Source organism: Lathyrus oleraceus, chromosome 6 (genome assembly GCF_024323335.1).
Source record: "Lathyrus oleraceus cultivar Zhongwan6 chromosome 6, CAAS_Psat_ZW6_1.0, whole genome shotgun sequence".
In the NCBI taxonomy this organism is placed as follows: Eukaryota; Viridiplantae; Streptophyta; class Magnoliopsida; order Fabales; family Fabaceae; genus Lathyrus; species Lathyrus oleraceus.
Window position 1 is genome coordinate 208,284,023 of NC_066584.1, and position 11,237 is coordinate 208,295,259.

Here is an 11,237-nt window from a genome sequence, read left to right on the forward strand (position 1 = left end):
GTTTTTTGTATTTTAATGAAAAAAGTTCAGTTTTTTTTTTGGGAAAAAAACATATTTTTGTATTTTCGGAAAAAAATAATTAAATTTTTTTATATTCGTAAAAAGATAACTTTTTCGTAAATAAAATCAAATTTTAGTATTTTCCAAAAATGATTTTTAAATTTTTGGAAAAAATCTGTTTTTTGTATTTTTTAATCGCTTTTTTTTTGGAAAAAAAATGTTTTAATATTTGAAAAATTTTATTTTTTTTAAATTAGATAAATAAAATTTATTGAATCATTAAAATATGTTAGATGGATTGAACCAATTAACTTATTTTTATGTAATTGATGAATTGAATTTATTTTTTGGTGAATGAATTTTGTCTTAGTAGATTCAATTGTCACCCATAACGGATAATCTTTAGATGCTTGAAAAGAAAAAAATAGTTTGACATGTTGTTAGGTAGTATTGAAAATGCCAGCTATTTCCAACAAATAACATGACCCGCGAGTATAATAAAGATACTAATCCATAATACAAACGGTCACGATCCTCTTACAAAAAACAAACGGCCAAGATCTCTCTGAACCGAATTTGCGGTTCATTTGAGTCGAATTTCATTTGCCACTAACTTTCCTTTTTTAAAACCAAGAACGCGGGTACCTCAACCACACAACAAGACATGTTCGATAAAAATAGAAAACACAACACATAACTAATCATCACTCGCACACGTTGCTTCATTCATTTCGGAGATTCTAAGGTACTCAAAAAAACACAAGCATATTCTCCACTTTCTTCTTCTTCCTTTCACATTTTCCATCATCATAGCTTTTCATTTTTCCCATAAAAAAACGTATGTTTTTTTTTTGTTAGACATAGATTAGATCATATTGTAAAATGCTATTGGAAGAGACATTGACTTTGGTTTCAATTTCATGTTTTTTTTAATAATAACATAAGTTTGATGTTTTTTTTATGCAGTAGTTATTAAGAAATGGCAGAAGCTGAAGATATTCAACCTCTTGTTTGTGATAATGGAACTGGAATGGTCAAGGTATGAATCCATCCAACCTTGTTGATCTTATTTGATTAGATAAAGGTTTTAGAAAAAATGTTCTTGATCGGGACATTATAGTTTTTGTGATCAAAGCGACCGTGATTATGGCTGCATCAACTGCATTTGACAGGAGTCATGAGAATCGTGACACAGACTGCAACCGCATTATGTTGTAATCTACTAATCTAGTACTAGATGATTTGATATGTTTATATAATTGCAGGCTGGGTTTGCGGGAGATGATGCGCCGAGGGCGGTGTTCCCTAGCATTGTTGGTCGTCCGCGCCACACTGGTGTGATGGTTGGTATGGGACAAAAGGATGCATATGTTGGTGATGAAGCACAATCAAAAAGGGGTATTTTGACTCTAAAGTATCCAATTGAGCATGGAATAGTTAGTAACTGGGATGATATGGAAAAGATCTGGCATCATACTTTCTACAACGAGCTGCGTGTTGCGCCAGAAGAACATCCTGTTCTTCTCACGGAAGCACCACTTAATCCGAAGGCTAACCGTGAGAAAATGACTCAGATTATGTTTGAGACATTCAATACTCCGGCTATGTATGTCGCTATTCAGGCCGTGCTTTCGCTTTACGCTAGTGGCCGAACAACTGGTAATGTTTCTTAAATGTTTGTTTTACTTTTCATAATCTTAAAGATATACGCGAGTAGTGAGGTATTTAGGATCCTTGTTATAGGTATTGTTCTTGATTCCGGAGATGGTGTCAGCCACACAGTTCCTATCTATGAAGGCTACGCCCTCCCGCATGCAATCCTGCGTTTGGATCTCGCGGGTCGTGATCTGACAGACGCGCTGATGAAAATCTTAACCGAACGTGGGTACTCTTTCACCACGACAGCTGAGCGGGAAATCGTGAGAGACGTGAAGGAAAAGCTAGCCTACATTGCTCTTGATTATCAACAAGAGCTAGAGACCTCAAAGACAAGCTCAGCTGTTGAGAAGAGCTACGAGTTACCTGACGGACAGGTGATCACTATAGGCGCGGAACGGTTCCGTTGCCCTGAAGTACTCTTCCAGCCGTCGATGATTGGTATGGAAGCTCCTGGTATACACGAAACAACATACAATTCAATCATGAAGTGTGATGTTGATATTAGGAAGGATCTCTACGGAAACATTGTGCTGAGTGGTGGTTCGACTATGTTCCCTGGGATTGCTGATAGGATGAACAAGGAGATTTCGGCTTTGGCACCAAGTAGCATGAAAATTAAGGTGGTTGCACCGCCGGAGAGGAAGTACAGTGTCTGGATTGGAGGCTCCATTTTGGCATCTCTCAGCACATTCCAACAGGTATAGTACATAACTTCAAACTACAAACGAGAATCTTTTGTTAAAGAAATAACTTAAATATAAGCACGATTAACATGCTGTTTATCCTGGTTGCAGATGTGGATTGCAAAGGCAGAGTATGATGAATCAGGCCCTTCAATTGTTCACAGGAAATGCTTCTAAGGATGCAGATCTTTTTACTAAGAAATACTATAAATGGTTGACGATTTATAATTCTTTTTTTTATTTACCATTTTTATAATGTTTGTTATTAGCTATTGATATATTGGGATAAGAACATGAGAGCAAGGTAAGATATGTAACTTTTGTTATTGCTATTTTGGTACTGATTTGGTTTGGATTTTGAAGATATAACAGGTGTATGTATTGGATTTATTATTTATTGTTATCTGCAATGAAAGTGTCATTGTTTGATCACAGCACAATCTTCAATAATAGTAATATAATGAGAATCAATGCTCTTGATGATTGATTAGAGTGTTTATCTGTTGTTGATTCACATGCAATTGCGGTTATGGCAGTTGCTGCTGCGACGTGTAGTGTATTGTGTTAAATACAAAGTTGAAAAATACTTAATGATAAGATTTTTTAATTCATCAAAAGTAAATTGAGTGTTAGATTTCAGGTTTTGAAGAAAATACTTAATGAAACATGGACAAAATGGTTTGATATAATTCCTAATGCAGATGGACGGAATTGTTTGATATAATTCCTAATGCGGATTTAAAATCATTTAAAATCACACCGCAATTGCGGTTGCGATCCGATGTGCTTAAAATTTGTCAACATTCATCAAGCAAGCAAGGTATAGTCATAGAGAAAATCAAGGTTTCCCTCATTTATCACTAGCAAAAGTATTCCCAATAAACAACGTAAAGTCATATAGAGTTTTGCAATGAAAAACCTCAAAAAGATAAGAAAAATATTGAGAGGAAACAACAATTAGATGCTGCAAAAATGTCTAAAAAAAAGTATTGAATTTTCTAAGCTTCCTTCTAGAAATGAACCTTGAAACTGATTCATTGCATTTCTTGGAAACTTCTAAACTTCGATGTTCCAACTGTGTCGATAAACCCTTTGATGGACAACTCAGGAACATCAGCATTCTTATTTTGCAACTCATGGTCGATGAAGATAACAATCACTGTGATATCATCGTGGAAAAAACGCCGAATCCCTTTTTCAACTTTCTGCATATCTTTATATCTCATTTCTCTTTTCCTCGCCGCCTCAGTCAATGCAGCCTGAAGAAGTCTTCTTGCACTCCCCTGGTATTCATAAAACAAACAGTTTCAACCAAGAAAAACTAAAGAGCGGCGCCGTTAAGACAAGCACTAAATGTAAGATCGGATTATCAAACATACATTTCTAGGGCTTTTATGAACAATCTCAGCAGCTTCCTGATTTGTCATGTGTTCCCAAAGGCCATCAGATGCAAATATAACAAATTCATCGTTCGGTTGTAAAACTCTTGAACAAATAGATGGTTCGGCTGAAAGAACTGGTTGGCGGATAGGATCAGGCAAGTGGAACCGTGGGAATGAAGGATCAAAGGAGAACTCCGGCCGCTTCAAATATGCATCACCTATAGATCTTGATACCTGATCTCAACCGAGGTATGAACAAGATAAATATATACGTGTTATAACGAGTAACATCATAACGACGCAGCACGCATTTAATCATTTATAGTTAAATTAATGCAACATAATGTTCATAAACAGAAATTTATTTCTCTAAGAGAAAGAGATATAAAAACCTGGATGATGCCTTTAACACGCCATGTTCCATGCTTCATAATTACAATCTGCGAATCTTCTGGATGCAAATTCCTGAGTTCTCTTCGGATTTCCTCTTTGGAGGCATTATGCTCTTTGGTCAACTGTTCAGCAACAATCTTCTTAGATGTTCCGCCTGTTGAACCGATCACAGCACGAGAGTCTCCAAGATTAGCGATATATAATGTTCCTTTCCAGATAACACCGACAAGACAACATGAACCCATTGCTGCTATCAGTGGCTTTATTTCAAAACTCCTGCGAACAAGAGTTAGAAATCCGTCCTCCGTAGCAGAAACAGCATTCCTTATAATATCTTCGGAGATAGAACCGTTTTCTTGAGCAATCCCTGCAATGAAATTCAGCACAAAACTCGTAAAAAAATGAAGCTAAACTGGGAATCAACAACATGATGATTGAAATTGTTATAACTTGTAAGAAAGATAAACAAACCAACTAATCACCAACCATCCTAAACAAGAAAGGGCCCTCCAAATAACAACAAACAATCTAATCTCATGGTACGAAATATGTTGAAAATATCAAGCATCACATATTGATTAGAATTCCATAAAATCAACACCATCAAGTGTTACAAAACAAATCCATACCATGTTATTCAATAAATAATAAACCCAAAATTTTCAAGAAAAAATTTACTGACAACACATAGTAGTCCTGAAAGCAATGTTTTAAAAACCGAAACAAATAGAAGATCCAACCAAATAAATCATGATTCAGTTATTTGAGCAGTTCAATTTCAATAACGGTCGCGATTGGGTCGGTACCCTGATTGCGATTGTCGTAGTGTGAATTAACCACAATTTCTTTTTCATCATAAAAATAAAAACAAAAACAAAAACAATGAATAACAATATTGGTATCGGCACCTTCTAATACATCACATTCAAAAACACTAATTTCGCCTGGTTCTATGTCTGATTGGATTATTAAAAGACTAATTAATCAGAAAGATTAAAGATTCTAACACCCAAAAAAACCACAAAAATTTATATCAGCCTTTCTTAGAAATCAACATGTCATGGATAAGAGAAAGCAATAAGAACAATAAAACTCACTGATGAGATGATGAAAGAGATGATCATTGACAAACCGAGAAGCGTCAGCACCACCATGTCCATCATAAACACCAATAAAAACAGCATCAGAACCAGTTTCAACTTGGCTATGATCTTCAATAACCTCATTAGCCTGAACAACAGCAAACGAGAATTCACCACACGAGTGTTTCTCAAGATCCTTACACCAAACAAGGGCATCACCAGTTGTTGAAGCCCCATCAGAATCATTATCAACATCTTTGTTCATACGTGCATACCGTCTCACTGGTCTCAAGCACGCTGAAACTAACCTTGCTAACCAAGAAAACATCCCACATTTCCCTCTTTGTAACCCCTCTCTTTTGTTCAACAATTCAATCTTGTTTTTTGAGAAATTGGAAAATTGAAACAAACCCAGATGGTGAAAAGTGAAAAATATGAGATTTTTTATAGCGGCGCTAAGAAAGATTGGAGCTTTGTGAAGAGAAATTCGTGGGTTTGTTGAAATATATAAGAAATCAGAATCTCATGAAATTTTTGAATTTATGAATAGAGAGAGAAATCAAAATCAAAATGGAAAGATCTGATATTTGGAATTAAAAGGAAAAGTGGGTGGCTTTCACACACAAAAAAATGAAAATTTCTAAGTTTGTTTATGAAAAAAAATAACAAAAGAAAAAAAGAAAACTTTCAAAGTATAATTTTTTAGGAGTGTTAGAAACAAAAGTGATTAAACAAACATATTGGTGAGTACTCAAAAAATTGTGATTATTTGAGAAGAAAAAAAATTGGTGTTGAAGGGAAAGGGGAAAGTGGAAGAAGGAAAAGGAAAATTGAATTAAGGTTTTGAGTTGACTATGAGATGATGAAGAAGAAGTTGAAAAAGAAAGATGAAAGAATAACGTACTAACCTTTTTTCCTTCTATATTTGGAAATTGCTAATTTGATGGCAACTCTAATCAATCAAATATCTGTGTGTAAAAATAAAAAACAAGAAAAAAATAGAAAAAAAAATTAAGATGAGATGGATTTTGAAATTAATTCTCACACCTCAAAATTCAAAGAGTATTTCCACTAAAAAATACAAATCAATTACTATTATTTATACAAACTTAGCATTTAAGATATAATTACTAAATATTTATATTTATAGTATTTATTTATTTTTTGACAAATATATAATATAATATTTATTAATTTAAAAACAGTTTTTTTTTACACCAATTTAGCAAAAGGGTTAGACTCATTATAACTTTGCAAATCTTGTAGGTAAAAGAAACTTACATTTACATTTAATGTTCAGATTTGACATGCCTCAAACTTGTCTTAAGTGGATGAATATGAAGAAAAAAATGACATCGTTTACTACTTCATTCATTTTCAAATCTTTTTTAATCTTCTTATATAAAATAAATTGATTTTTTTTATAAATTATATCAATTGTTTTAGATTGGGATGAGCTTTAATTCATATTAGACTCGGTTGTTTAAGATATAAGTAATTGGATGAGTTACGGACAAACCTAAAGGTTCACTGGATAAGGGTCGGTCAATACTTAGAGATCATTAGATTTGAGAACTTAAGACGATCTTTGGATACCTATACATATGGAAAGTTGTTTCATAGAATATTGTATAGCCTTGAAATTTTAAAATCTTTTAGATAAAGATTAATTGATAGTTAAATTTTTTGTACACATTATTTTAAATCTTAAATCTCACATTAACGACCTTTACTGAATGTAGGTGCATATTGTTGCCTCTGGAAGCTGGAGAACAACAATCATTAACAAACATCTCGTCGGCGGTCTACCACATCAAAGGTTCGACTGAATCATGTGTTGTTTTGTGTGAAAAATGAATTTAGTGTTTTCTACTTGTCAAAAAGTACATATGTCTGTGTTTCTCCTGCAAGGACAGGGAGACTCAGATGCTTTATAGATATATTACGTTGTATAGTGGTTATGGCTTGTCCACGGCGACGAGAAGTCATGTACGATAGTGTTTTGTGGTGGGTTATAAGCCCTTCTCACGTGAGGTGAGAGACTATGTATGTGGATAGTTTGCTTAGGTATTGTTGGCTCATATTCTCGACGCCCATTAAGAATTACCAAAATTGGAAATTATATGCACAGCTGTTTTTGACCAGGAAGTAGTATTCGACCAGCTGGAGGTGATTCGACTGGGCTAGGTGAATAAGGATCAGCATACAATTGAGACTCCAGAGGGATTTTTTTTAGAAAAACGGTTGAAAACGATTTTCGATCAAAGATTCAAAATTCAAATAAGGGAGAGAACTTTGCCTTCATCAGAAACCGTGAGAGCACACGTGGAGCATAGTGGATGAATACGTGCATGCAATGCGCCATGTGTCTCAACGTGATTGAAGAACTATCAAAGCGGTTATCTCGATCCAGTATAAATATAGGGTCTTAGTGTTAGAAAAGCGTGTGTCAAATTGTGTACAAAAATCTGTAAATTTTCCAAGTATTCGTGTGAAGAAGAATCGTAAAGCACAAAATATACATTGTCTACACCATTGTTAGTTATTTCAAAGCAATATAAAATTGTCTTTGCTTTTTTCCAGAAATATACTTCTTTACTTCTTCATTTCAAACACCCTCCTTTTACTTTGTCATTTGCAGTTTTAAGATTTTCTTGTTTTTTCCCTGCTTTCAACACTTACTTTACAATTTTAAGATTCCTGCACTTTTGACATTTACTTTGTCATTTATAAATCCTTTACAATTTCTTTCGTTCATATCACCTTTTTTATTAGTTTTCAAATTCTGATCTGACGTTTATTATTGAGCATTCGTTACTACCATATTTCATTTCAAAAACAATTAGCACATGTCCTAGGTCAATCTAATTGATCCTGCAAGTAACCAAATTTAGAAATTTTGAAGATCAGCGGTTGTTTACCGATTTTCAAGGTAAACAAATTGGCACGCCCAGTGGGACAGTGCTAACATTTTGTATTGTGTGTAGTTCTGGTTGTTAAGTTTTTTGGGGGGAAAAGATTCGTTGTATGTTATTAAGAAGTGGTAAAATAGCCATAAACGACGAACAACGAACAGGGAGAGAATCCCATACGAGGATGGTGAATGTGAATGCGCCAGAGACCCAAAACTCTCAAAATCCATCAACTAGTAACATAACACTCCCTTCTTCTTCGATATGGACGAACATGGGCACAACGCATATGTCCGAAGTAGTTCTGTCTATGGTGAGTTCGATGCCTACGCATTCGATCTCCCATACTGAACCAATTTTAACCTACATTGGGCCTAGGGGACCTCCTCATACTCCCTCACCAATTAGAGATATTCCAAATAGGTCGTTGGTACCCCCTGGTTTCTCAATACCATTTGGTAGTCGAGAACAGCCGTATGGAATGCCAACTTCAGTGATGGCCAATTTACATAATGTTGGTTCTACTTTTTCGAAACCGGTGGTCAACATAAATTCTCCAATGCAAGGGTCTGGGATTTACATGGGTCGAACCAACCAATCTTAAGGTTTGAGACACCTGACACAACTACCTACTCTTACTAATAACTCTGCGACGGCATGGAGGCAACAGATGGACGAAAGCAATCATGAAATGGTTCAAATGTTGACTCAGACTTTGACCACTGTGCTGAATCCTCTGATTCAAAATACGACTCAGTCGAATCAACAGATGATAACACAGGTGGCTCGAATGTCTGAGTTTCTTGGTATACCTTAGCACCCATGACCTCCTCCTAGGGATTGGGCAAGAGAGAATCAAGAGGCCACGTTTGAGGAAGACCTCACCATTAACCAGATCCCACAAAACCAAGGGGGAGTAGCAGTACCCCATAGGATCGAACCACAAGTACCCAGGGAACCAAGGATATTAATGGTGAATAGAAACCAAAATGTTGATGATATCATACGTCAAGTTCGACATGACGATGTGGCATCAGATAATAACCTAGCAGCAATAGTCGAAAGAATCATGGTTCGAAACGGGGTAAATTTTGGCCTTAGAAGGCCAAATTATACGTCGCCTTTATCAAAGTATATCTTACAAGCAGAAGCACCCCTCAGGACCAAAATCCCCAAGTTTTTTTGGGATACTACTGAGTCTACTGTTGAGCACGTGGCAAGATATTTAATCGAGGATGGAGATATGTCAAATAATGAGAGCCTTAGGATAAAAAAATCCCAAGTTCTCTCACAAAGAATGCTTTCACATGGTTTACGACCTTGCCCCAAAATTCAATCCACACTTGGAACCAACTGGAAAGAATGTTCCATGAACAGTTTTACATGGGGCAAACGAAGATAAGTTTGAAGGAGTTGGCTAGTGTCAGACGAAAGTTCACTGAGCCAATTGATGACTATCTAAACAGATTTCGATTACTCAAAGCTAGGTGTTTTACGCAAATACCAGAGCATGAACCGGTCAAAATGGCCGCTGAGGGCCTTGACTATTCGATTAGAAAGAAATTAAATACTCAGTACCTAAGGGATATGGCCCAATTGGCTGACAGAGTTCGACAGTTAGAACGCTTAAAGGAAGAAAAGGCTAGGGCGAACAAAGGTAAAAGGGTAGCCTATGTTGATTTCAGGAATGATGATGAAGGTTCATGTCATGAAATTTCAGGCTTCGACGACAATGAGATCGACCTTGCTGAATTGACACAAGGGCCACCATATGCGTGCAGAGTTTTAGCCCCTTCGAACGGGAAAAATCCCGTCGAACCTGAAAAGAGTGACACATTTCCTAAGAAAACTTATACGTTCGACGCTACAAAATGTGACGAAATTTTTGACTTACTAGTCAAAGATGGTCAGATGATAGTACCTCCGGGTGCTAAAGTACCCCCTTTAGAACAAAGAAAGAAAAGAGGGTTTTGCAAATGCCATGGTTTTTTGGGTCATAAAACGTCTCAATGTTTTCTTTTTAGGGATATTGTGCAGAATTCCATCCAGGAAGGAAGACTCAAGTTCGGAGACAAAACACGGAGTCAGATGAAGATCGACTCTGATCCTCTACAAGTAGCTGAGGCCTATTATATTGAACCAGAGGAAGTGAACCTTATTGAAGTTGTTGATGATTTCAACATGGTTGAAGTCACTGAAGACTTCGTCAATGGACCTGTTATGGCCAGGGTTCATGAGTACTTCGAGCAAGCGCCTCTAATGGTTTTGCTCAAAAGGCTGCAGGAGATGTCAACAACAAAAATGTTGAAGCCTTCGATGCCGAGGACGCTGAAAGTTCAAAGTTAATGATTATTACTAAAGAAACCGCTGATGATTTTGTTCAAATGGACAAGGCCACTGAGGGCCTTAAAAACAATTCCAAAGGTTGGATATTATTGAGGATATCCACATGGAGGTCAATATGGTGGAGTTATCTTAAGAGACCTCTATGGAGGTCGACGATGAATGTCGAAAGGAGGAGTATGACAAGGTCGCCTTCCCTCAAGAGGAAGAAATGACGTCGGACTTCCTCTGAAGGTGTCAGAAAAAGAAGTCGGAAGTTATGTTGTAGCCTGGGTGCAGTTCTGTATTCGACAAGAAAGCAGCTCAAAATCTTGAAGGGGTTAGGAGATTAAATCACCAAGTTGGTCATAAAGCCATCCAAAATCATCAAGTGGGTAAGCCAGGAAGGACTTTTGATCCTAGGATATATCCTGATCCAAGACACCCCATGGTGAAGCTGAGTGAAACCAAGCAAGCAGGGCGAAATTTCAAACCTATTTCCTTCAAGCCTAGTGTCGAGGGATCAATGGGAAAGTGGGTCAAGCAAACTGATGGCAAGAAACACGGTCATGGTGGGGATGAAGGTGAGGAAGATGATGGTGAGGTGGTTTCGTTCAACATTTCTACTTCAGAAACGGGTAGGGTAGTGTTGCGAGATTACATTTAAGAGATGGTGGGTTAGAAGTTCTGGTGGTGGAGGGAGGTGTTTCTGATGGGGTGTATATGAGAGTGTTTTGGGGGAGAGAAGAAGAAATAGGCTTTAATTTAACAGAGCGAGAAGGAGGCATAAACTTACTTGGAGAA

At 36.5% G+C, this 11,237-nt stretch overlaps 2 protein-coding genes across 4 annotated transcripts; one reads left to right on the top strand and one right to left on the bottom strand.

The window, feature by feature from the left end:
- Positions 1–623: 623 nt before the first annotated feature.
- LOC127091018 (actin) lies at positions 624–2,829 on the top strand. 3 transcript variants are annotated; one of them, XM_051029513.1, is made up of 5 exons: positions 624–745; positions 967–1,039; positions 1,266–1,659; positions 1,744–2,357; positions 2,454–2,829. In XM_051029513.1, exons 2-5 carry the CDS (start codon positions 980–982, stop codon positions 2,517–2,519), a joined length of 1,134 nt encoding a protein of 377 aa, XP_050885470.1. In that variant the 5' UTR covers positions 624–745; positions 967–979; the 3' UTR covers positions 2,520–2,829. The 3 variants fall into 3 exon arrangements, with proteins under 3 accessions (XP_050885470.1, XP_050885472.1, XP_050885471.1); XM_051029515.1 differs by having other exon boundaries at positions 644–745; positions 970–1,039; XM_051029514.1 differs by having other exon boundaries at positions 702–838.
- Positions 2,830–3,171: 342 nt separating this feature from the next.
- LOC127091017 (probable protein phosphatase 2C 25) lies at positions 3,172–6,113 on the bottom strand. The gene is made up of 4 exons (XM_051029512.1): positions 5,215–6,113; positions 4,117–4,484; positions 3,722–3,958; positions 3,172–3,625 (listed from the first exon to the last, which is right to left on the bottom strand). Exons 1-4 carry the CDS (start codon positions 5,525–5,527, stop codon positions 3,377–3,379), a joined length of 1,167 nt encoding a protein of 388 aa, XP_050885469.1. The 5' UTR covers positions 5,528–6,113; the 3' UTR covers positions 3,172–3,376.
- Positions 6,114–11,237: the final 5,124 nt, after the last annotated feature.

Excerpts from the sequence above, each read along its gene's own strand:
- LOC127091017 (XM_051029512.1), bottom strand. The coding sequence starts at position 5,527 with ATGTTTTCTTGGTTAGCAAGGTTAGTTTCAGCGTGCTTGAGACCAGTG. Across the intron at positions 3,959-4,116 it reads GTGTTAAAGGCATCATCCAG|GTATCAAGATCTATAGGTGA; the intron begins GTTTTTATATCT and ends GGTTGAGATCAG. Across the intron at positions 3,626-3,721 it reads TTCATAAAAGCCCTAGAAAT|GGGAGTGCAAGAAGACTTCT; the intron begins GTATGTTTGATA and ends TATGAATACCAG.
- LOC127091018 (XM_051029513.1), top strand. The coding sequence starts at position 980 with ATGGCAGAAGCTGAAGATATTCAACCTCTTGTTTGTGATAATGGAACT. Across the intron at positions 1,660-1,743 it reads CGCTAGTGGCCGAACAACTG|GTATTGTTCTTGATTCCGGA; the intron begins GTAATGTTTCTT and ends TCCTTGTTATAG. Across the intron at positions 2,358-2,453 it reads CTCTCAGCACATTCCAACAG|ATGTGGATTGCAAAGGCAGA; the intron begins GTATAGTACATA and ends TCCTGGTTGCAG.